This window comes from Carettochelys insculpta, chromosome 1 (genome assembly GCF_033958435.1).
Source record: "Carettochelys insculpta isolate YL-2023 chromosome 1, ASM3395843v1, whole genome shotgun sequence".
Taxonomy (NCBI): domain Eukaryota; kingdom Metazoa; phylum Chordata; order Testudines; family Carettochelyidae; genus Carettochelys; species Carettochelys insculpta.
The window spans coordinates 9160545-9181606 of NC_134137.1; the positions used below are offsets into that span (position 1 = coordinate 9160545).

At 46.3% G+C, this 21062-nt stretch overlaps 2 protein-coding genes across 3 annotated transcripts; both read right to left on the bottom strand.

The window, feature by feature from the left end:
* Nucleotides 1-838: 838 nt before the first annotated feature.
* Nucleotides 839-3987, bottom strand: LOC142003201 (olfactory receptor 51G2-like). Its single transcript, XM_074979936.1, has 2 exons — nucleotides 3944-3987; nucleotides 839-1730 (listed from the first exon to the last, which is right to left on the bottom strand). Exons 1-2 carry the CDS (start codon nucleotides 3985-3987, stop codon nucleotides 839-841), a joined length of 936 nt encoding a protein of 311 aa, XP_074836037.1.
* A 4692-nt stretch (nucleotides 3988-8679) lies between these two features.
* LOC142003208 (olfactory receptor 51G2-like) lies at nucleotides 8680-17917 on the bottom strand. Of its 2 annotated transcripts, XM_074979957.1 has the most exons (3): nucleotides 17902-17917; nucleotides 16053-16066; nucleotides 12498-13469 (listed from the first exon to the last, which is right to left on the bottom strand). In XM_074979957.1, exon 3 carries the CDS (start codon nucleotides 13431-13433, stop codon nucleotides 12498-12500), a length of 936 nt encoding a protein of 311 aa, XP_074836058.1. In that variant the 5' UTR covers nucleotides 13434-13469; nucleotides 16053-16066; nucleotides 17902-17917. The 2 variants fall into 2 exon arrangements, with proteins under 2 accessions (XP_074836049.1, XP_074836058.1); XM_074979948.1 differs by lacking the exons at nucleotides 16053-16066; nucleotides 17902-17917 and adding an exon at nucleotides 8680-8700 and having other exon boundaries at nucleotides 12513-13433.
* Between the last annotated feature and the right edge of the window lie 3145 nt (nucleotides 17918-21062).

Genomic DNA, 21062 nt, shown 5'->3' on the forward strand with positions numbered 1-21062 from the left:
GCTTTTCTCTTTGGAAAAGGAGATCGTCCTGCACTGAATAGGCTCAGCTTAGACAGGAGCTGGCCTTGCCTCTATTCAGGAGGTGAGCCCCATTGCCACTCCTTTGCACGTTGCTGGAGCAACCAAAAGAGAAGAAGAAGCGGGAATCATGGCCTGACTCTCTTGCAGATTCCTGCATGTCAGACCCTCACTCACACACTCTGCTCTGCCTCGGCAGGGAGAAGGATCAGCAGTGTGTGGTGTGCAGAGCCCTCAGAGGGCTGGCTGCCTGAATGACTTCTCCTGGGGCTCCCTCATTACTCAAGTCTCTGGTGAGAGTCAGCCATAAGCACCCAGCTGAAAGTGTAGGGGAAGGGTGAGTGTCTGTGCCCCTGGAATAGCCCCTGCCACAGCTGGTGCAGCCGCCAGAGTGCTCCAGAAAAGCCAGGACTGTGACTGCACAACAGCTCTGAAGTTTGTTTCCTGGCCAGTGCACTGATGGCACAGTGACAGACCATGTGTAATGGGAAACAATCTCAACATCTCTCCACTTTCGTGACTGCAGCGAGAGGAATTCTGAGGTCAGAGCAACCATGAGTACAGCAATTTATGGGTGAAAAGTCCCCCAGTGCCCTGGTTCCCCACAAACTTAGTCACCTTGTAACTGCTGCTGCCTGCCTTGGCATCCTTCCTGCAAAGTACTCTTCTCCCTCACCAGCCCCTCTTCCTTTGTTCCAGACCTTAAACATTATAGGAACCTCCTTCTACAAAGTGAAGGTCAGTAGCTCATGATTTTTCAGAGGTAAGGATTGAAGTCTTCGGTCTCACCAGCACTGCAACCGTACGACGAACAGACCCTTCACTTGACAAACACCTTGACTATCCTTGCACGGAGGTTTTTGCATTTCACACTGTACACGATTGGGTTCATCAGGGGTGGGACCAGCAGGTAGACGTAGCCCAGGATCATCTGAATCAAGTGAGAAGAGCCACCCCCAAATCTGTGCATCAGAGACAAGCCAAGTTCTGGCGTGTAGAAAAGCACGACGGCACAGAGGTGGGAAACGCAGGTGTTTAAGGCCTTGAGGCATTCCACACGGGAAGCAACACTCAGCACTGTTTTCAGAATCATTACATAAGAGAGAAAGATGAACAATGAGTCCAACCCTACTGTTAAGAGCGTAATAAACAAGCCATAAATGCTGTTGACTGTAATGTCGGAACAAGCCAACTTCATGACCTCCTGGTGCAGGCAGTAAGAATGGGAGAGGACATTGGCTTGACAATATCGATACCGTTTCAGGAGAATTGGAAGTGGGAGTACTACAGCCAACCCTCTTAACAAAAACAATAGTCCCATCTTAGCTATTCTTGGCAGAGTTAAGATGGAAGCATATCTCAGTGGGTTACAGATAGCAACAAAGCGGTCAAAGGCCATCAACAGGAGCACAGAAGATTCAATGAAAGAAAGTGAGTGAATGAAGAACAGCTGGGCAAAACAGGCATGGAGGCTGATCTCCCTAGAGTTAATCAGGAATATGCCCAGTATCGTCGGCATGGTGGTTATCGATAGACATAGGTCTGCAACAGCCAACATGGAAAGGAAAATGTACATGGGCTCATGGAGGCTTGGCTCTATTTTTATAATTAACAGAATGAATGAATTTCCTACTAGTGAAATAACATACACTAAGCAGAATGGGATAGAGATCCAGAGATAGATGTCTTCCTGTCCAGGTATCCCGGTGAGAAGGAACAGTTCATGTGTGAATTTGGTGTCATTGACAGCTGATATAGTGTACATGGCAGGTCTGAGGAGTTTTGAACTTTCCTTGCTGAAAGGAAACAGAACAGGAAACCAGGTGATATCTAACATCATACTTTTATGCTCGAACTGTAATTCTACAAACTTCCAGGAGCTTAAGGAGGATCAGCAAAAATACTGTCTGGGATTTACACCATCACTAGGAAGTTATGTGCTACCAGCCTGGGTCAGATCTGTAATCAATCTAGCCCAGCTTCCAGTCACCAAATGTTGCAGAGGACGTTTGAAGAAGTTCTTCAGTGCACAGTTATGACATGTTTTTCTCCCAGGGAAAGTCTCCCCCAGACATATACTAGTTAGACATATTTTGTGGCGTAAATCAGGAAGGCTTACAGCCCATCCAAGATTTTTTTTAAACAACCTTCACTACCATGATTAAGTTTTCTGCTTACCCATATAAACATATAAATATGTAGTTTATCAAATGAAGTGCATGAGATAAGAGGGAAGATTCTGTCATGGATTGGTAAGTGGCTATAAAATAGGATGCAAATAGTGTTGTCTCCCAGTGGTCTATGTTGGGACCAGTGCTATTCAACTTATGCATAAATGATGTAGAGAAGGGGTAATCAGGAAGGTTGTGAAATTGCTGATGATACAAAACTGCACAAGACTCTGAATTCCAAAGCATACTGTGGAAAGATTCACAAGGTGCTCAGAAAACTTCGTGATGGGGCAACAAAATGGCACATGAAATTCATTGTTGACAAATGCAAATTAATGCACATGGGAAACCATAATCCAAACTATACATATCAGAACATAAGAACGGCCGTACTGCGTCAGACCAAAGGTCCATCCAGCCCAGTATCCTGTCTGCCAGTAGTGGCCAATACCATGTGCCCCAGAGGGAGTGGACTGAACAGGTAATGGTGAAGCAGTTTCTCTCCTGTCATCCATCTCCAGCTTCTGACAAACAGAAGCTAGGGACACTGTTTCTTACCCATCCTGACTAATAGTCATTAATGGACCTAACCTCCATGAATTTATCTGCCACTTTTTTAAAACCCTGTTATAGTCCTAGTCTTCACAGCCTCCTCTGGCAATGAGTTCCACAGGTTAACTGTGCATTGTGTGAAAAAGAACTTCCTTTTATTTGTTTTAAAACCTGCGGCCCATTAATTTCATTTGGTGTGCCCTAGTGCTGATATTATGGGAACAAGTAAATAATTTTTCTTTGTTCTCTTTCTCCACACCACTCAACTTTATACACCTCTATCATATCCCTCATTAGTTTCCTCTTTTCTAAGCTGAAAAATTCCTAGTCTTTTTAAGCTCTCTTCATACGGAACTTGTTCCAAACCCCTGATCATTTTAGTTGACCTTTTTTGAACATTTTCTAATACCAATATATGTCTTTGTTGAGATGAGGAGACCACGTCTGTACACAGTATTCAATATGTGGGCCTACCATGGTTTTATACAAGGGCAATAAGATATTCTCTGTCTTATTCTCTAACCCTTTTTTAATGTTTCTTAATATAAAATTATGGGGTCTAATTAAGCTGCTACCACTCAGAGTGAGACGTTAGATTCATTGTGGTTGGGAATCAGAACACATCTGCTCAATGTGCAGGGGCAGCCAGAAAAGCAAACAAGAAATGATAGGAACCTGTAAAATGATAAATGCTAAGAGAAAATATGATAGTGCCTTTACATAGATCCATCCTGAATATGGTGAGCAGATGTGCTCACTTCATCTCAAAAAAGGTATCTTGGCATTGCAAAAGGTTCTGAAAAGGGCAACAAAAATGATTAGTGGTATTGCGCTCCTGTGTGCAAAGGGGAGCCTTCTCTAGATATCTGTAAAGTTAGCCAACTGATACAGACTGTTATTTTAACTGGGTGGAAAGGAATTAGCATCACAAATGAGTTAATTGCAAATTACTTCAGCCATGCTCCTGAAAGATGTGATTGGCATAATTATAAACATATTGAACCTCTCTAATCTGGCACTCTCTTGTCTGGCAACAGCCATAATCTGGCATGATTTTAGTTAGCCAGATGATCATTTATAATGGATGTGGCCAAGTTTACTGTGGTCCCATAAACTGTGTTTCCAGCCACCAGTCCTAGCTCTCAGTGTTCTGTGCTGCTCTTTAGCTGTAATTTACCACTAAATGTCTTCTAAGAGCCCAGTGAGCAGTGGAAGTGGCGGTAATGCTGCTAGAAAATATTGACATCCAATTATCTGGCAAATTCCCTCCTTCAGCACCAGTCAGCTCCCGAGGGTGCCAGACTACAGAGGTTCAACCTGTACAACCTCTACACTCCAGTCTGTCCTTCACCTTAGTTCTACTCTTTGCAGAAACAAAGGACCAGGGGTTCTGTTCTTGCCTGACTTTTTTGGTGGAAAGAGTTTCTCGGCAGTTACTAGGAGACAGTGTCATACAAGTACTCATTCAAGATTTCACGACACAGACTCACTGAAAACAGAGTGTGGAGTTCCGCTGAAACACTTTCTAAAGTAAAAGCCACTTCAGAAGTAAAGTTACCGCTGCACCTACTGCGGGGCTGACAGCCATGATAGACCCGGAGGCAAATTGTGGGGGACCCTGCTTTATGCTCCCCAAAGGAGTGAAGCCTTGGGCAGAAGGGGCTGGGCTGAGGGCAGTCACTCTTAGTGCTCTGCCACACAGAGCATGGCACTAGGCCCTCTCCCGCGGCCGTCAGAGCTGCACGGAGCAGGGGAATGGCACACCTGTATGTGTTTCAAAGGGGCCCAGGCCTCAAGCCGCTATGGCCGTAGCAGCAGAGGCAGCCAAGAGCAACCTTCTTTGAAATGTGAAGCTGTCTCCCTGGCCTCTTGCCCACCCCCTCGTTGGCAGGCCTGTCCAGGCCTGTCGGGAAAGTTTGGTTTATAGCACACTGACATGTTTCGACGTAACCTTTATACTTCTGTACGTTAGCACGTCAGCCCATTTCTCTGCCTCTGGTCTTCCCTCAGAGATGATTGCTCAGGTTAGAGTGAATGTTCAATGTTTAGGAGCTCTTCTAGCCTTGGGTCAGTGCCTGACTGGTTCTCCTCGGGTTCTGTTCTGTCAGTCTGTAGCCTGCGTCTGGAGCGGTCACACAGATTGGGGTCAGTGTATGAAATGCTCATTCCTTGTGTGCTCACCCTCCAGTACTTAGCAACCCCAGCATCTATTATTCAGGCACCACGAGGGTTTCCAGGAAATGGATCAGAGATAAATATATGAGTATTCATAGCAAAGGTTCTTTACTGCTCCAGGAAAGTGGTCGACTTCTCTTCCTTTCTTGGTCTCTTTCACAAACACAGCACGTGCTGCCAACGACTTTACATAGCACCTGGCTTGCGACAGAGAGGGAACTGAGCTGTGACAGTGAATGCATGTGTTAAACCCACTTTTTGGGACGTTTGCTGTACAGCTCTATAGGATTCACCATTGGGATGGTGCTGTTATGGCTATGTTAAGAGCAGGCTGCTGGAAAACAAGCAGGAAGAGAAGCAGCAGCTCAAGAAAAGCCATCACTCAGTGAGTACCTGAGGGAGGTTGAGACCACACCAGAGCTGAAAGCTGATATGAGCCTATTTCCAGGCTCCAGCCACATTACACAGCTTGTTCTGCCGGTTCTGGGAGTCTGTGTCCATGTGGGCCAGCTGTTTGTGAGAAACTCTTCAGACTGACAGGCACAGACACTGCTGGGGAAGTCTGAAGGCCCTCGGTCTTCCTGGCTCCCTGTCAGGGCATGACAGCCTGGGGTCAGAGACACATACAGACTGCTGTTTGAAAACCCTCTTCACCCACATTCCACTTTCTTCCTGCTCCTCAGATTAAACAGTATTTTGGCTGAAGAAGATTGGTCACTAATCTCACCTGCAGGGCAAACACAGCTGTCCTGCAGTGTGCTCTAGCCAAAGGCCTGGTCAGGAGGTGGGGAAAGGATCACTGGGTTATACCCCCAGATAAGGATGGCTATGAGCCCTGACATATGGCTCTCAGAGGGCAGACATGCAGGAGCCCTCAGCCAGCCTGGAAACAGAACTATGCCCTCTTGGACCTGTTACCACAGAGCAACACAACTCTGACTTCCAGACTTCACCAACAAGCCAGAAAATGCATCTCCTGGTTACATTTCTGAGAATCCAATAAATCAGACACAAGTTGTGAACTAAGACAGCTTCCCCATCTTTGATATTAGTAGTGAGCTCAGGCAACTCTCTTAATTTAATGGACACTTGCAGTAAGTAATTTGCTCCCTACCCTTTGACCCCCAGAAGCTGATTAGTCATTGTTCATTTTTTTGTTTGTTTGTGTGTTTGTTTTCTATCTCTGTGAAATATATTTCTCATGCCAGTTCATTTTCAGCACTATTTCCAGATCTGGAGAAGTGGGTCTGCCCCACAAAAGCTCATCCCCTAATACATGATTTTATTACTTTGAAAAAAAATATTTTGTTAGTCTTTAAAATGCTCTGTGTTTCCTTTTTAATTTGTGAATTAGTCACTGATATTCCCTGGGGCCCCCCTGGGAAATCCTGGCTTAAGCAACAGGATGCCCAATGCAGACCAAGGGCACACACACAAGAGGGTTGACTAAGCTACCTAGCACCACTTATCCTTCCACCCTACCATGTGGCATCCCAACAGCCCAGCTGACGACTCTTCCTCTGCACAGAACATCCTGGAAATGTGATCAGCTGGCAGCCTTTGCCCTCCAGTTTGAAATTTTAAGTTAATGAAACCTGCCAACCTACCCAATTCCTGCTAGAAGGAGACCTGCTGACACCAGACGTCTTCACCCTAAATCACAAGGAGTCATCGGAGAGGTTGCACGGGCAACAGGCAGTACATGTTCAGATAGGGAGGTCACTGCCTTTATGAAACATGTTTGCACATTACCATGGGGACTCTTGGCCATCAGGGAACGGCTAAGCTGCTTGGCTTTGTGTGCACCAGCCAATCACAGCCAGTGGCAAAGTGCGGGAGTCCAAATCACAGAGGATGGCTGGTGATGCTACAGAACTGGACTGCAGCCCCAGCCCTGCTGCAGGCTCCATTCCTGGAATATTGGCTTGTCGACATTGTTTGTGTGGTTCTATTTAGTCATCTCAGGGCCAGCTAAGTGGCAACAATGGTGCTGTCACAAATGTGATCTCAGTGACTAATAATAATAATAATAATAATAATCTTATTATATGTTGTGGACCAGTTTTCTCCCCAGTGGTGCCTTTTCCTGCATTACAAACCCAGAGTGCAGGCCAAGGCAGGGAGATCCCACAATGCTCCATGCGTGGTGATTTCCCTCAGCTTGTTCCAGGAGCGGCAGTCCCTTCCCTTCTCCCTGAGGAATGACAAGGGGGACCCAAGATCCAGGGACCCCTGAAGTTAGGTACAAATCTGAGTGATCCATGGGTAGCCAGACCCAGCCGCCCACTATTTCTGGGCTTCCACAACTGCTCTGGGACCAGCACAGGCTCATCAGAGATGTGTTACCAGGGACTGTCACACTAGTCATTGCTGGCAGGATGTGCTGACGGATAGGGTGACCAGAGATCCTCTTTTAAAAGGGACAGTCCCATATTTAAGCTCTCCATCAAGTTTCCCACATTTTTCTATAAAACAGGCAATTGTCCTGTATTTTCTGTCTCCTCACCTTCATTCGTGGTAGGCCCCACTGCTGGCCAGACCCCTGCTGGCCAGCAGCCTGCATACTGGCAGGGACTGGGGAAGTCCAATGGCTGGTAAGCGGGTGAGGTGCATGTTTACAGCTGGTGGCAGGTCGAAGATGTGGTGCCCTCTATTATGCCCTCCCTCTGCTGGTCCTTCAGTGCAGCTGCAGCTGTGTGCTTCCTCTTGGCCAGCAGGGGGTGCCAGTCCTGTTTGCTGCCTGCAGTGGCTGCAGGCTGTCAGTGCAGTGGTTGGTGAGTGCAAGCAGGCTCCAAGCAGTGGCTGGTTATGCGTTGCCCCCCCTCCCACCCATCGGACATTTGCGTGAAAAGACTAACTTTGCCAGGCGTGCCATATTCAGCATAGGGAAGCCCATCCCATTGCATGGATGAAAAGGGAACTTTTGGGGCGGGTGTCAAAATTTTCAGGGAGGCAAAGCTGTTTTCCAGCACAGCTCTGGCTCAATGTAGGCACCTTTGGCCCTAGCGCTACAGGATCACACCCCTAGGTGGAAGCACTATCCGTCCATCTGGCTCTGAGTGTGACCCTATTTCCCAAAGAGAAAACGGAATGCCCCCAGCTGCTTAGCTGAGCCCTCCCCTTTCCCTGAACACTGTGTGAAGTTGTTGACCACCACTTGTACCCTATAGGGACCCACCTAGGTTTCAGGAAGTGACTACTATAGCTGAATGCTGACTTCCTGCCCCCCACCACCAGCTTTGCCTAACCCCTTGTGGAGAGCTGGCACCTCCTCAGGCATCCCTCAATACTCCTTCACACCCCACTTCCACACATTTTTGACAGGAGTGGGCACGCGTCCCACTTGCTGTTGCCAGCTGATGAAGTCAGCAATAGTAAATAGGAGAAATGCCTCCTTTCAAAGCCTCCTTCTGCAGCTGTGACAGGGCTTTCAAAACGGATTGCCCTGGCCAAAATCAGATGTATGGTCACCCTACCATGGACATATGCTAGAGTGGCTACACCAACTCTGTGACAGAGGGAGCCTCTGGAAAAGGGCTTGTCTGCTGCAGTCTGACCCTCAGAGTAGCAATTTAACAACTTAAGCATTCAAACCAATGCCTTTTGCTACTTCAGAAACATCCCCAAACGGTTAGACTTTCTGAGGAACAGGTCCACATTAGATGTCATTTTGGCCCTTGATTTCTTGTCAAAGACACATCTTGTGTTCAGGAAGCCCTTGCCTAGCTTGTGTTGATCTTCAGGCTCCATTTGGTTTAGATGACTATGTGGCATCATGGAAGACCTTGTGTTGTAAGTGTCCCTACCACTCTCCTGGACTTGATTAGAGAACTGTATAAGGGAGCCACTGCCCATGTTCATATGGGGAACGGTGTGTCAGTGTCTTTTAAATCAGTACCTGGTATTAAGCTGGGTTTCATTATGGCTTCTGTTTGCTTTTGTTGGGCAATAGATTCAATAGTGCAGTGGTCCATCAGTCCAAAGACGCTGAGATCAGCAATCTCTCACTCACAGACCTTGACTACACCAATTACTTTCTTCTTCTAGAACAGAGCTTCAATAGGTTTCATGAGGCACTCCTGTACATTTTGTCATAGACAACATTGCAAAAATGTAGGATCAGGCCCACCCATGTCTCCAATCTCTTTCAGCAACAAAAATGCCAAATCAATATACAGCTTTTGCTCTCTGGATTCTATACCTACCAGTTCCCTTAATTCTTAATGGAGGCTCTCTATCAGACTGGTGTTTCACCATCTTCCATGGACTGTTTACTGTGTACATGGAACCAACCTCATTGACATCATCTCAGTATGAGAATAAAGTTCAAGATGCATGCCAGACGTATCCTCCCCGTCACGGGAAGGGTTAGGGTTAGGGCTGCAAAACCTTAACACTGTGGTGCTCTGACCAGACAAAGCAGGAAGCTTTCCACTCAAAAGGCCAGCACCATATATTGGGCATAAAGTGAAATGACTTCATGTGTAATGGAGATGTTTATGATTGCTTGTGTCTACAGAGTAGTGGGGTCATTGTCTATAGGTGGCACTTTACGCTTTTATAATGTGGACATCAGAGATAACCTTGTAAACACCATTCTTGGAGTGGCTCATAAAATCCAGGATAAAATTCCACCAGCCCTGGGGTGGAAGCAAGGGAGAACCTCTATTTCATTAGTTCATCAACTCAGTTCTGCTGTTGGATTCAGCCCTTGCTGTTTTGGAGGTATGGACCCAGTGATGAACAATTGCTGTGGCTGACTGTTTAGTGAAGAAGAAGAAGAAGAAGAAGAAGAAGAAGATATGGCTTTAGACTAAGGCTCCATCTAGACCACAGTTCTGTCTATTGACATTGGCCACTGCAGATGCTTCAGAGGACAAGGAATGAATCAGTGCAATCATTAAGTAATCCATCATCTCTCGTCTACTCCCATCTTGTGACAGTCAGAGTCCCTGGTACCTCTGGTATAGTTCAGAGGGTCTCTCCTCATGTGCAGGCATGAGACATGCACACATTGGGTACACGAGCTCATGCACATTGCTAATAGAAAGGGGCATGACTCAAAGCCCAGCTCCAAATGGTGCTGCTAGCTGTCCATTGGACCCAAACAACCTCCTGCCCCAGAGGTAGCTGTCCCAAATGTCGAAACGTGGTGATTGTGGAAATTTGGGTGCGGGGTGTGTGGTCTATCTCCAGCACTAGATCAGCTCTCATTGTTCATGGAGTGGGAGAGGGTCAGAGTCTGAGCAAGGGGAAGTCAAGCAGGGTCTGTTCAGCCAAGTCATAGTCACCAGCCCTTCGCTCTCGGAAAGCGCAGCCTAATTCCCTCTCTTACTACCAAGCTGCAGGAGGAGCCCGGAACCCCCTCATCAAACGGTGCTCTATTAATGGTGAGACTCTCATCTGCTAGGATGCCTGTGAAGAACTCATTGTCCTGTTTCTCCATCATAAGGCACAGAGAGCTGAAGTCTCCCTATGACATTTAGCTCTGGTGCCAATTTTTATTGTGTCCCAGAATCTCACAGGCTGTAACGTATTTTCCAGCACAATGCCCCATACAGTAGCCAGGGCTATTAACACCACTGGTAGATTCCAAGGCAAACAGGAACCATTGTGATCACCTACACTGATAGTCTGTATAGCGCAGGCCAGAGACCTGCCCCACCATGACTTCTAGAGTGGACTTGTTAGCACAATGATCTCCATGGAATTAACAATTATCGGGGATGGATAATCTACAATGGCCCTGGGTAAATTGTTCCCAGGGCTAATTACCCTCACTGCTAAAAAATTACGCCTTTGTTCCCATCTGAATATGTCTAGCTGCACCTTTCAGATACTGAATCCTTTTATAACTTTCTCTGGTGAACTGAAGAGCCCATTGTTAGAAAGAACTAGTTAAATCCATGCATGGTAGGTTCATCAGTTTCTACTTGCCAGGATGGTCAGGGATGGAATCCCTTTCCTTTGCCTGCCACAATCTGGGAATGCAAGCGATCGAATGACAGCCATGGTTTGTTGATTCCCTTGGGACACCTGGCACTGGCCACAACTGGAAGACCAGATACTGGGCTAAATAGAACATAAGTCTGAGCCAATATGGTCATTTTGATTTTCTTATGTTCTTAATTGGCCCTCTGTTCAAGGTGAACCAGCACCCCATCCTCACTAAACACTTACCAACAAAAAGGTCCCACTGAACACCTCCATCTCGTCCCCCACTGTGCTCTTTGCCACAGCTAGATGGTCACCTCCAGTCTCCTTAAAATGAGTAGATGTAGTGGGCAACAGCACCAAATACAAGGTAAATTAAAAAAAAAGAAAAAAGAAACTCAAGCATCTGTCATGTCTCCTCTCATCGATGCCACCTATGACAACGAGTGAAGTTAGATGGGAGAAACAGAACTGGCCTGACTTATATTCTTTTGAGAAGCCAAGGAGCTCTCGGGTCCCAGACTCATCTCCCTGTGTCCCAGAGAACACTTTGTCATCTGTTTTCCCTATTCCTTAGGGAAGCAGCCTTGGCTGAAACCTGTATGAGCCTGGGCACAGTCACTGTAGTGCTCAGCTGTGTCTGTGGTACAGGTCCAAAGTGTGAAGCTGCCCTTTCCCCTCAGACTGCTTTATTCCAGCCAGAGCACCTAAGATGAATCCCCCATGTCTCCTGCTTGGCAATGAGATCCATTCAGCCTCAAGAGCTTGTGAACACCAGTCTGTGAGTGCACTGCATCACTCCAACACTCCCATAAGAAACCACCTACCTCCCAGTCACCCTCAAGTAGCCCCACATCTGCCACAGGAACTAAGGTGCTGGTATCAAGTCACTTCCCGGAAGCCAGCATCCCAGGACCCTGTGGTAAGAAGCTTGTACAGACACATTCCAAAGATGTTGCTCTGAGGAACCTTCACATAGACCTCATTTTTGGATCTCAGAGTATTTGAGCACTTCGAAAGTATTTATTCTCCCATTACCACTATAAGGCATAGCAGGGCTATTATCTACCTGTACACAGACTAGTCAACACTCTTACCTTCCCAGAGAGCCCTTTCAATGATTTACTCTCAGCCTGGGATACTTAAAACACTGTGGGATCACAATAATTCAGTCTTCCCTGAAACATCTGCTCTCCTGTCCTCTGGCCCATCTGTGCACAGTAACCCACCGCTTAGTTTGCAGAAGTCAACAAAAATTCACATCTGCCACATCCCTGACTTTCCCACTTCCCCTGAGGCTTGTATTCCCAGCCAGGACAGAGGTGGATCATAGCAAGAGATAACCTGGGAAGAAAGGCTGCTAGGGGGAGCCTGAATTCTCCATCTTCCTTGGGTTGCTTGACCTGTGAATTATAATGAGGGTATGTCTAGAGATCCTATCCTCACAGTGACCCTGGGTCCCTGAGCAGCTCTAACCACAGCTCGGCTATGGCAAGAACTAGGCATTGGGTCTTAGGGGTGGAGATGGGGTAGGGGAAGGGGCCTCAGAGGAACAGAATCCAGGCTGGACTAAGTGACCATGGACATCACTGATATTTTTCTTCTCCTGTGTCATTAGAGCTGGAACCCTGTGAAAAAACACATCCTTCACTTGACAAATGCCCTGATTATCTTTGCACGAAGGTGTTTGCTTTTCACACTGTAAACAATTGGGTTAATCAAGGGAGGAACCATCATGTAGACATAGCCCAGGAGAATCTGAAGGATGTGAGTAGAGCGATTCCCAAATCTGTGTATCAGAGCCAAGCTGATCAACGATGCATAGAAGACGAGGACAGCGCAGAGGTGGGAGACGCAGGTGTTAAGGGCCCTGAGGCGCTCTGCGTGGGATGCGATGCTCAGCACAGTTTTGAGGATCATCACATAAGATAGAAAGATGAACAGTAAATCTAATCCTATCGTGGAGACTATGGTGAACAAGCCATAGATGCTGTTGACTGTGATATCTGAACAAGCCAACTTCATGACCTCCTGGTGAAGGCAGTAGGAGTGGGAGAGGACATTGGCTCGACAGTATTGGAACCGCTTCAGGAGAAAGGGGAGTGGGAATATTAGGGCCACCCCTCTTAACACAAACACGAGTCCCATCATGGCTATTCTTGGAAGGGTTAAAATGGAAGCATATCTCAGTGGGTCACGGATGGCAACAAAGCGGTCAAAAGCCATCATCAACAGCACAGCAGATTCAATGAATGAAAGTGTGTGGATGAAGTACAGCTGAGCAAAACAGGCATCCAGACTGATCTCCCTGGAGTTAAACAAGAATATGCCCAATATGGTCGGTATAGTGGCTATCGATAAACCAATGTCTGTGAGAGCCAACATGGAAAGGAAAATGTACATGGGCTCATGGAGGCTTGTGTCTGTTTTTATAATGAAGAGAATGACTGAATTTCCTAGTATCGCAACAGCATACATTAAGCAGAAGGGGATAGAGATCCAGAGGTAGACATGTTCCTGTCCAGGTATCCCTGTGAGAAGCAGCATTGCATAGTTGAATTTGGTGCCATTGGTGGCTGACATAATGTACAGGACAACTCTGAGAACTTTTGGACTTTCCTTCCTGAAAGGAATCAGAACAGCAGATTAGATCAGTTTTTCTCAAACTCAATGATTAGTACCCCCAGGCTTCTCTCATATACCCCTAAGGGTGCACATACAACTGGTTGAGAAACACGGTCTTAAGGTAATCTGAGGTCTTGAAACATGTACCATTTGACCTTTCCAGATCACTGTACCCTTTTCAAGAGTTAGGTTTGTTTTGCGTACCACCAAGTTACACCTCACTTAAAAACTACTTACTTACAAAAAGATGCAAAAATATCCCAGTGGATTAATACTGAAAACCTGATGACTTTCTTCCACCTTATTATGAAATAAATGAATTGGGATAGAAATACTGTACTTACACTGTTGTGTAAAGCATGTGAAGCAGTAGAAAAAAGTGTCTGAATGAACTGTTAGATTGCACTGGCTCTACTAGTGGGGGTTAGCTTTCAGCTCATGTCATAGAGTGCAGGGCTTTAGACCCTGTGCTTGCAGGTTCTATCCCTGGGGCCAGCAACCTGGGTCTGTCAGCATCACATGGGAGAACAGTGACTGTATTCATCTTTCCTGCTATTTTTGAGTTGTTTTGTTGCATGTGTGTCTGCGTGTGTGTCAGTTCCATCAGAATTGGGATCTATTAACTTCCCCTTACCTGATGATCCTCGTGGGACATTCTGGCCCCCTAGAATATGCAAGGGTGTGAATGTATTTGGTGATTTACAAGCTGACAAAGACAATTACTTCTGCTGGTCAGCAGAAGAGCTGGCATCGCAAACGAGTGACCAATACAAATACGAGATTTGTGCTAATACCCACATTAGTGTGCAAGTTACTTCAACCAGGATATTAGGAGAGGTGATGAGTGTGAACCACATCCAAGCACGCTCACACTCCCCGGCCCTGCACCTCACCTATAGTATTTGCTGAAACACAGACCAGTGGCTCTGTTCTCCCAGGAAAGTCTTGGAGAGGGATTGCAGAGTTACTGAATGCAAGTTTATCAGTAGACAGTTTCACAGGAGTGTTCGCTGACCAGCTACTAGCACAAACCCATTGCAAAGAGAAGGTCGTGCACTTCTGGAATACTTTCTAAAGCAAAAGCCAGGAAGGACTGCTCCTTCATGCAGACATTCCAACAGCTCTGCTGCTGGATCTTGATACACCTGTATGACAGGAAAGTTTGTTTTGTGATATTTGTATTACAATGAAAAATTTTGGTTTAACGTTTCCCCATCTGGACCCAGGTATAGTAACAGAGAGATCTCCGTGCTAAACTATATACTATCAAAACAGAAGAAAGCAGCCCTGTAGCACTTTAAAGGTTAACAAAATAATCGGTTAGAAAATGTTTAAGGGGCTGAAGCACATGACCTATGAGGAGAGGCGGAGGGATTTGGGCTTATTTAGTTTGCAGAAAAAAATGAGGGGCAATATGAAAGCAAACTTCAACTCCCTGAAGGAGAGCTCTAAAGAGGATGGAGAGAAATTCTTCTCAGTGGTGATAGATGGCAGAACAAAGCTAATGGTCTGAATTTGCAGAAGGAGAAGTGTAGGTTGGATATTATGAAAAAACTATTTCGGTAGACAGGTGGTGAAGCACTGGAATGTGTTGCCTAGAAAGGTGGTGGAATCTCCATCCCTAGAGGTTTTTATGTCCCAGCTTGTCAAAGTCCTGGCTGGGATGACTTAGTTGGAGTTGATCCTGCTTGAATTATTTTGTTAGTCTTTAAAGTGCTACTGGACTGCTTTTTTGTTTTGTACTTAGGTATGTATAGAGACATGCCACTCGTAGAGCTGGAAGGGACCTCAGGTGGTCATGAAGTCTACTCTTCTGCCCTCTTGGCAGGACACAGCACCATCTTTTTTTTAATCTATTTGCCCCAGAACTCCTAAATGGCCCCATCACAGATTGGGTTCACAACTCTGGGTTTAGCAGACCAATGCTCAAACCATTGAGCTATCACTTCCCTTGTACACCTGTCAATCCATTCTTTCCCCTCTGATCTCCTTTCAGAGATGATTGCTCGGGTATGCATGGGACTTAAAAGGTAGTGTCCATCATTTGGATTTCTGAAGAATCTGAAAAGTTCACAGCATCTTTGTCCTCATTCAGTTGCTTGTCAGGAAATAAATTTGAATAGCTACTCCGTCCCTGGGTTAATAGCTGACTGGTTTGCCTCCGCTTCGGTTCCGTCAGTCTCTAGCCTGTATCTGGAGTGGTAACAAGCATTGGGATTAGTTTAATATATCATAGAATCATAGAACCATAGGGCTGGAAGGGACCTCCGGAGGTCATCTAGTTCAGCCCCCTGCTTCAAACAGGATCCCCTCCATAACTTTCCCAGGGACTGAGGGACAACTTCCCAGAACTCTCTTTCTCTGGTACATGGTAACCCCAGCACCTGTTCAGGCAAGCTGTAGGTTTACAGGAAGTGGACTCTAAATGCAAATGCATGGGTGCTCATGGAAATGAACATTCATTTCCCACGTGAGTGAAATCTATTGTTCTACCTCTCGCTGACTGTCTAGGTATGGGTATTCTTAACTTACATAGCCCTTGGTACTATCATTGGGATGCAGGCGGAGCTGAGCTACCTTAGAGAATGTGACTGCTCAAGCCTGCTGATATTGAGAGAGCGGGGTTTCAAACCATGCAATTTCCCATGGGGCTGGATGGGCAGGGAGGTGGGGCAGTGGAAGGGAAATTCAAGGGAGACCTATCTGATCAGCAGACTGTGCCCAGCCAGCAGCATGGGTTCAGGTGTCTCTTCCTGCCAGGTTGCTCTGGCCTGCTTCAGCTCCCCGGCCCCTTCTGCCAGCAGTGCAGAGCCAAGTGGTGTCCCTCTGCCCTGATACCCATCTCCGAAGAACAGGGCAAAAGAGATTGGCTCAGGAGGACCCAGAGCTGCTGTGATCTTCTCTGAACAGCTACTGTATAACTGAGTCCATCTCTCTCTCTCTTCTCCTGCCCATGTGCCCCATCTCTGCAGAGTGGGGTAGGACAGACAAAAGGGCTCAGGACAGAGCAGCAGAACTCTCAGTAAGGCTGTTTCTACACATGCCACTTTCCACTGAAAGTGGCGTGCTAATAAACAGCCCGAAATATGCTAATGAGGTGTGGATGCAAATTCCCAGTGCCTCATTAGCATAATGCCACATGGTTTGGAGTCCAGGAGACACTCTTCCAGACTCCAAAACAATGTGTAGAAGCGCGGCCCCCGGGGGCTGTTCTGGAAGGAAGTCTTTCTTCTGGATGCCCCTTCTTCCCGAAAATTTTTGGGATGAAAGGGCCTCGAAAAACCCCCAGGGGCCACGCTTTTACACGTCGTTTTGGAGTCCGGAAGAATGTCTCCTGCACTCCAAACCTTGTGACCTTATGCTAATGAGGCACTGGGAATTTGCATCCACACCTCATTAGCATATTTCGGGCTGTTTACTAGGAAGAAAGTGGCATGTGTAGAAACAGCTTGTGTCTTAAAGAGACATTGTAGTCTTCGCTCAAACTTCCCCAGCAGCCAGCATACTCACTGTCTCTGTCTCACACATCTGATGAAGCATCAAAGAGGTAACCATGTTAGTCTGTAGCTTCGAGAACAACAAGAAGTCTTGTGGCACCTTATAGACTAACAGATATTTTGGAGCATAAGCTTTCGTGAGCAAAGACCCGCTTCATCAGATGCATCAGTGGGCGGGGGGTTCAGAGGAATGTTTAAAGAATGGGATCCCAGTAAAAGGTTAGTCCAGAGCTGACAAGGTCTATTCATCAAGGTGGAAATGGCCCAGTATCAATAGTACTCATCAAAGGAGGAAAAAACAAGTCAGATCAGACAGGGGGACGTGAGCCTTTGTCGGCGTCTAATGGGGAGATATGAACACCTAGAGCAGACAAACTGCCTTTGTAAGCTGTGAGCCACTCCCACTCTCTGTTTAATTCATGGTTAATGGAGTCAAATTTGCAAATAAAATGCAGCTCAGAGATTTCTTTCTCCATTTGATTTTTGATTTTTTTTTGTTTCAGGACAACCACCTTTAAATCTGCCACTGAGTGTCCAGGGAGATTGAAATGTTCTCCCACAGGCTTCTGTACATTAGCATTCCTGATGTCTGATTTATGTCCATATATTCTTTTTCTGACGAAGCAAGTCCTTGCCCATGAAAGCTTATACTCCAAAATATCTGTTGATCTGTAAGGTGCACAGTCTATAAGGTATTGTTTTGAAGATACAGACTAACTGCCCTACCTATCTGATACATTAGCCTAGAGCCCTGTAACTCTCTCAAAAAGGAAACTTCCTGCAGTATTCAGTGAATTAAGACACAAAGAAATCTCGAAGAGTGCCTGCAGAGGCAAGCCAAACAATACTAAATGAATAGTAACAGAGAGTAAGCTGTGCTAGTCTATACACTATCAAAACAAAAAGCAGTCAAGTAGCACTCTAAAGACTAGCAAAATAGTTTATTAGGTGAGCTTTCGTGGGACAGACCCACTTCTTCAGACCATAGCCAGACCAGAACAGACTCAATGTTTAAGACACAGAGAACCAAAAACAGTAAGCAAGGAGGACAAACCCTCCTTAAACCCTATGCCAGCAATGCTCCCAGCTATATCCGAGATACCACCGACTTCCTGAGGAAATTACAAAACATCGGAAAAGTTCCTGATAACGCCATCCTTGCCACAATGGATATAGAGGCTCTGTACACTAATATTCCACTTAAAGATGGATTACAAGCAATCAGGAACACCATCCCTGATGCCACCACAGCCAATCTGGTGTCTGACCTCTGTAACTTTGTTCTCACACACAAATATTTCTGTTTCAGGGACAAGTTATACCTCCAGATTAGTGGAACTGCTATGGGCACCCGCATGGCCCCACAATATGTTAATATATTTATGGCTGACCTGGAACAACGATTCCTCAGCTCTTGTCCCTTATTACCCCTCCTCTACTTAAGATACATTGATGACATCTTTATGATTCGGACCCATGGTACAGAGGCTCTAGAAGAATTCCACAGAGACGTTAACAATCTACACCCCACCATCAAATTATGCCTCGATTACAACATGCAAGAGATACATTTCCTGGACACTACAGTACTAATCAAGGATGGCCTGATCAGTACCACACTGTACCGAAAACCTACTGATCTCTATACTTATCTACACCCTTCTAGTTTCCATCCTGCACATGTGACTAGATCCATTGTTTACAGTCAAACTCTTAGGTACAATCATATTTGCTCTGATCCAACTGACAGAGACCAAAAACTACAAGAACTTTACCAAATATTCATAAACCTGAATTACCCACCAGGAGAAGTAAAAAAACAAATTGACAGGTCCAGACAAATACCCAGAGACCAGCTACTCCAAGATCGGCCCAAAAAACCAAGAACAGAACACCACTAGTCATCACCTACAGCCCCCAACTCAGACCACTGCAACAAATTATTTAACACCTACAAACTATCGTTAATCAGGATGCCACACTCCAGAAGGCCCCGGGTGACATGCCTGTTCTCTCCTACAGACAACCTCCCAACCTCATGAGGATCCTCACTAACAGCCACAGTCTATACCCCGGGAATGCCAGTCCTGGAACCTTTCCCTGCAACAAAGCCCGCTGCCAGCTTTGTCCACATATCTTCTCTGGAAGTACCATCACTGGACCTAACCAGGTTACTCACAGAATCACGGGCACTTTCTCATGCTCTTCTACTAACATCATATATGCCATCATGTGCCAACAATGCCCAGATGCTTTGTATATTGGACAGACTTCTAACTCCCTTAGGCAAAGGATCAAAGGGCACAAAACAGACATCAAAACACTCCAGATCCACAAACCAGTTAGCCAATATTTTAATGGAATGAGGCATTCTGTCAGTGACCTCAAGGTATGTGTGTTACTGAAAAGGAATTATTGCATCGTTCTGGAAAGGGAAACAGCCGAGCTGGCTTTTATATTCAATTTCAGCACATTCACACATGGTGTAAATTGTGATAGGAACTTTCTGATTCACTATAGGGGCTCGTCTGCATACTTGGCTCAATCTAATTCTTGACCTTCCCCCCACTCCTCCACTCTCTCATTTGCTCACCTCGATGATCTTTTTCTCATTTGTCCTCCTTGCTTACTGTTTTTGGTTCTCTGTGCCTTAAATATTGAGTCGGTTCTGGTCTGGCTATGGTCTGAAGAAGTGGGTCTGTCCCATGAAAGATCACCTAATAAACTATTTTGCTCGTCTTTAAAGTTCTATTTGACTGCTTTTTGTTTTGATAGTGTATAGACTAGCACGGCTTCCTCTCTGTCTGTGTTATCATGTACCTTTGGGCCTCACGGCCTTCCTGCTTAGGACACTTCGGTGTGGGAAAAATGAATGACAATGGACAGTGTCTCCTTGAACTGTGCACGCACCACAATCTGTGCATCACAAACACATTCTTCCAAACGAAGCCACAGCACAGAGTGTCGTGGAGACACCCACGCTCGAAGCACTGGCATCAACTAGACGTGGTCATCACTAGGCATCGTAACCTCAAAAACGTCCTTCTGACACGCAGCTGTCATAGTGCTGACTGTGATACAGATCACTCGCTAGTTTGCTCCAAGCTCAAGCTGAGACCCAAGAAGCTGTACCGCTCTAAACCTGCTGGAAGGCCCCGCATTGACGCCAGAAAGATGGCAAACTCGGAGAAAGCTGAAAAGTTCAGAGAGACCCTCCAGGAAAATCTGCGCAGCAGCCCTGGGGGTGCCGATGCAACATCCAAATGGCAACATCTGAGGGATACAGTTTACAACACGGCCTTGTCAGTGTTTGGAAGAAGAGCTAGAAACACGAACGACTGGTTCGAAGCTAACTCCGATTAGATGATTCCAGTCATTGAAAAGAAGCGCGCTGCACTCCTGGAGTACAAACGCTCACCGAGCCAGAGTACCCAGCAAGCACTTAGAGAGGCCAGGAGAACAGTACAGCAGACAGCCAGGCGCTGTGCCAACAACCACTGACTCCAGCTATGCAGCAGCATCCAGAACTGTGCCGACTTTGGTAATCTCAGAGGAATGTACGAGGGTATGAGGAAGGCGTTAGGACCCACCCAGAACAAGATGGCACCTCTGAAATCCAAAGAACCGACTGTGGATGAGCTGAAGACAGCCATCAACAGCATTGCAGCAGGAAAGGCCCCTGGTCAGGATGGTATACCACCAGAGGTAATCAAATGTGCCGTGGACACACTCCTGGAACCCCTACATGAGCTACTGTGCCTGTGCTGGAAAGAGGGTGAGGTTCCACAAGATATGCGCGACGCTAACATTGTAACATTGTATAAGAACAAAGGAGACAGAAGCGACTGCAACAACTACCGTGGAATCTCCCACTTAAGCGTCACTGGTAAACTGTTCGCTCGAGTCATCCTTGGCAGACTCCAGAAGATTGCTGAGAGGGTGTACCCCAAATTGCAGTGTGGATTCCGCACAAAGAGGTCTACTGTTGACATGGTCTTCTCTGTAAGGCAGCTGCAGGAGAAGTGCAGGGAGCAGAGAAAGCCACTCTACATAGCCTTCATCGACTTGACCAAGGCCTTTGACTTGGTCA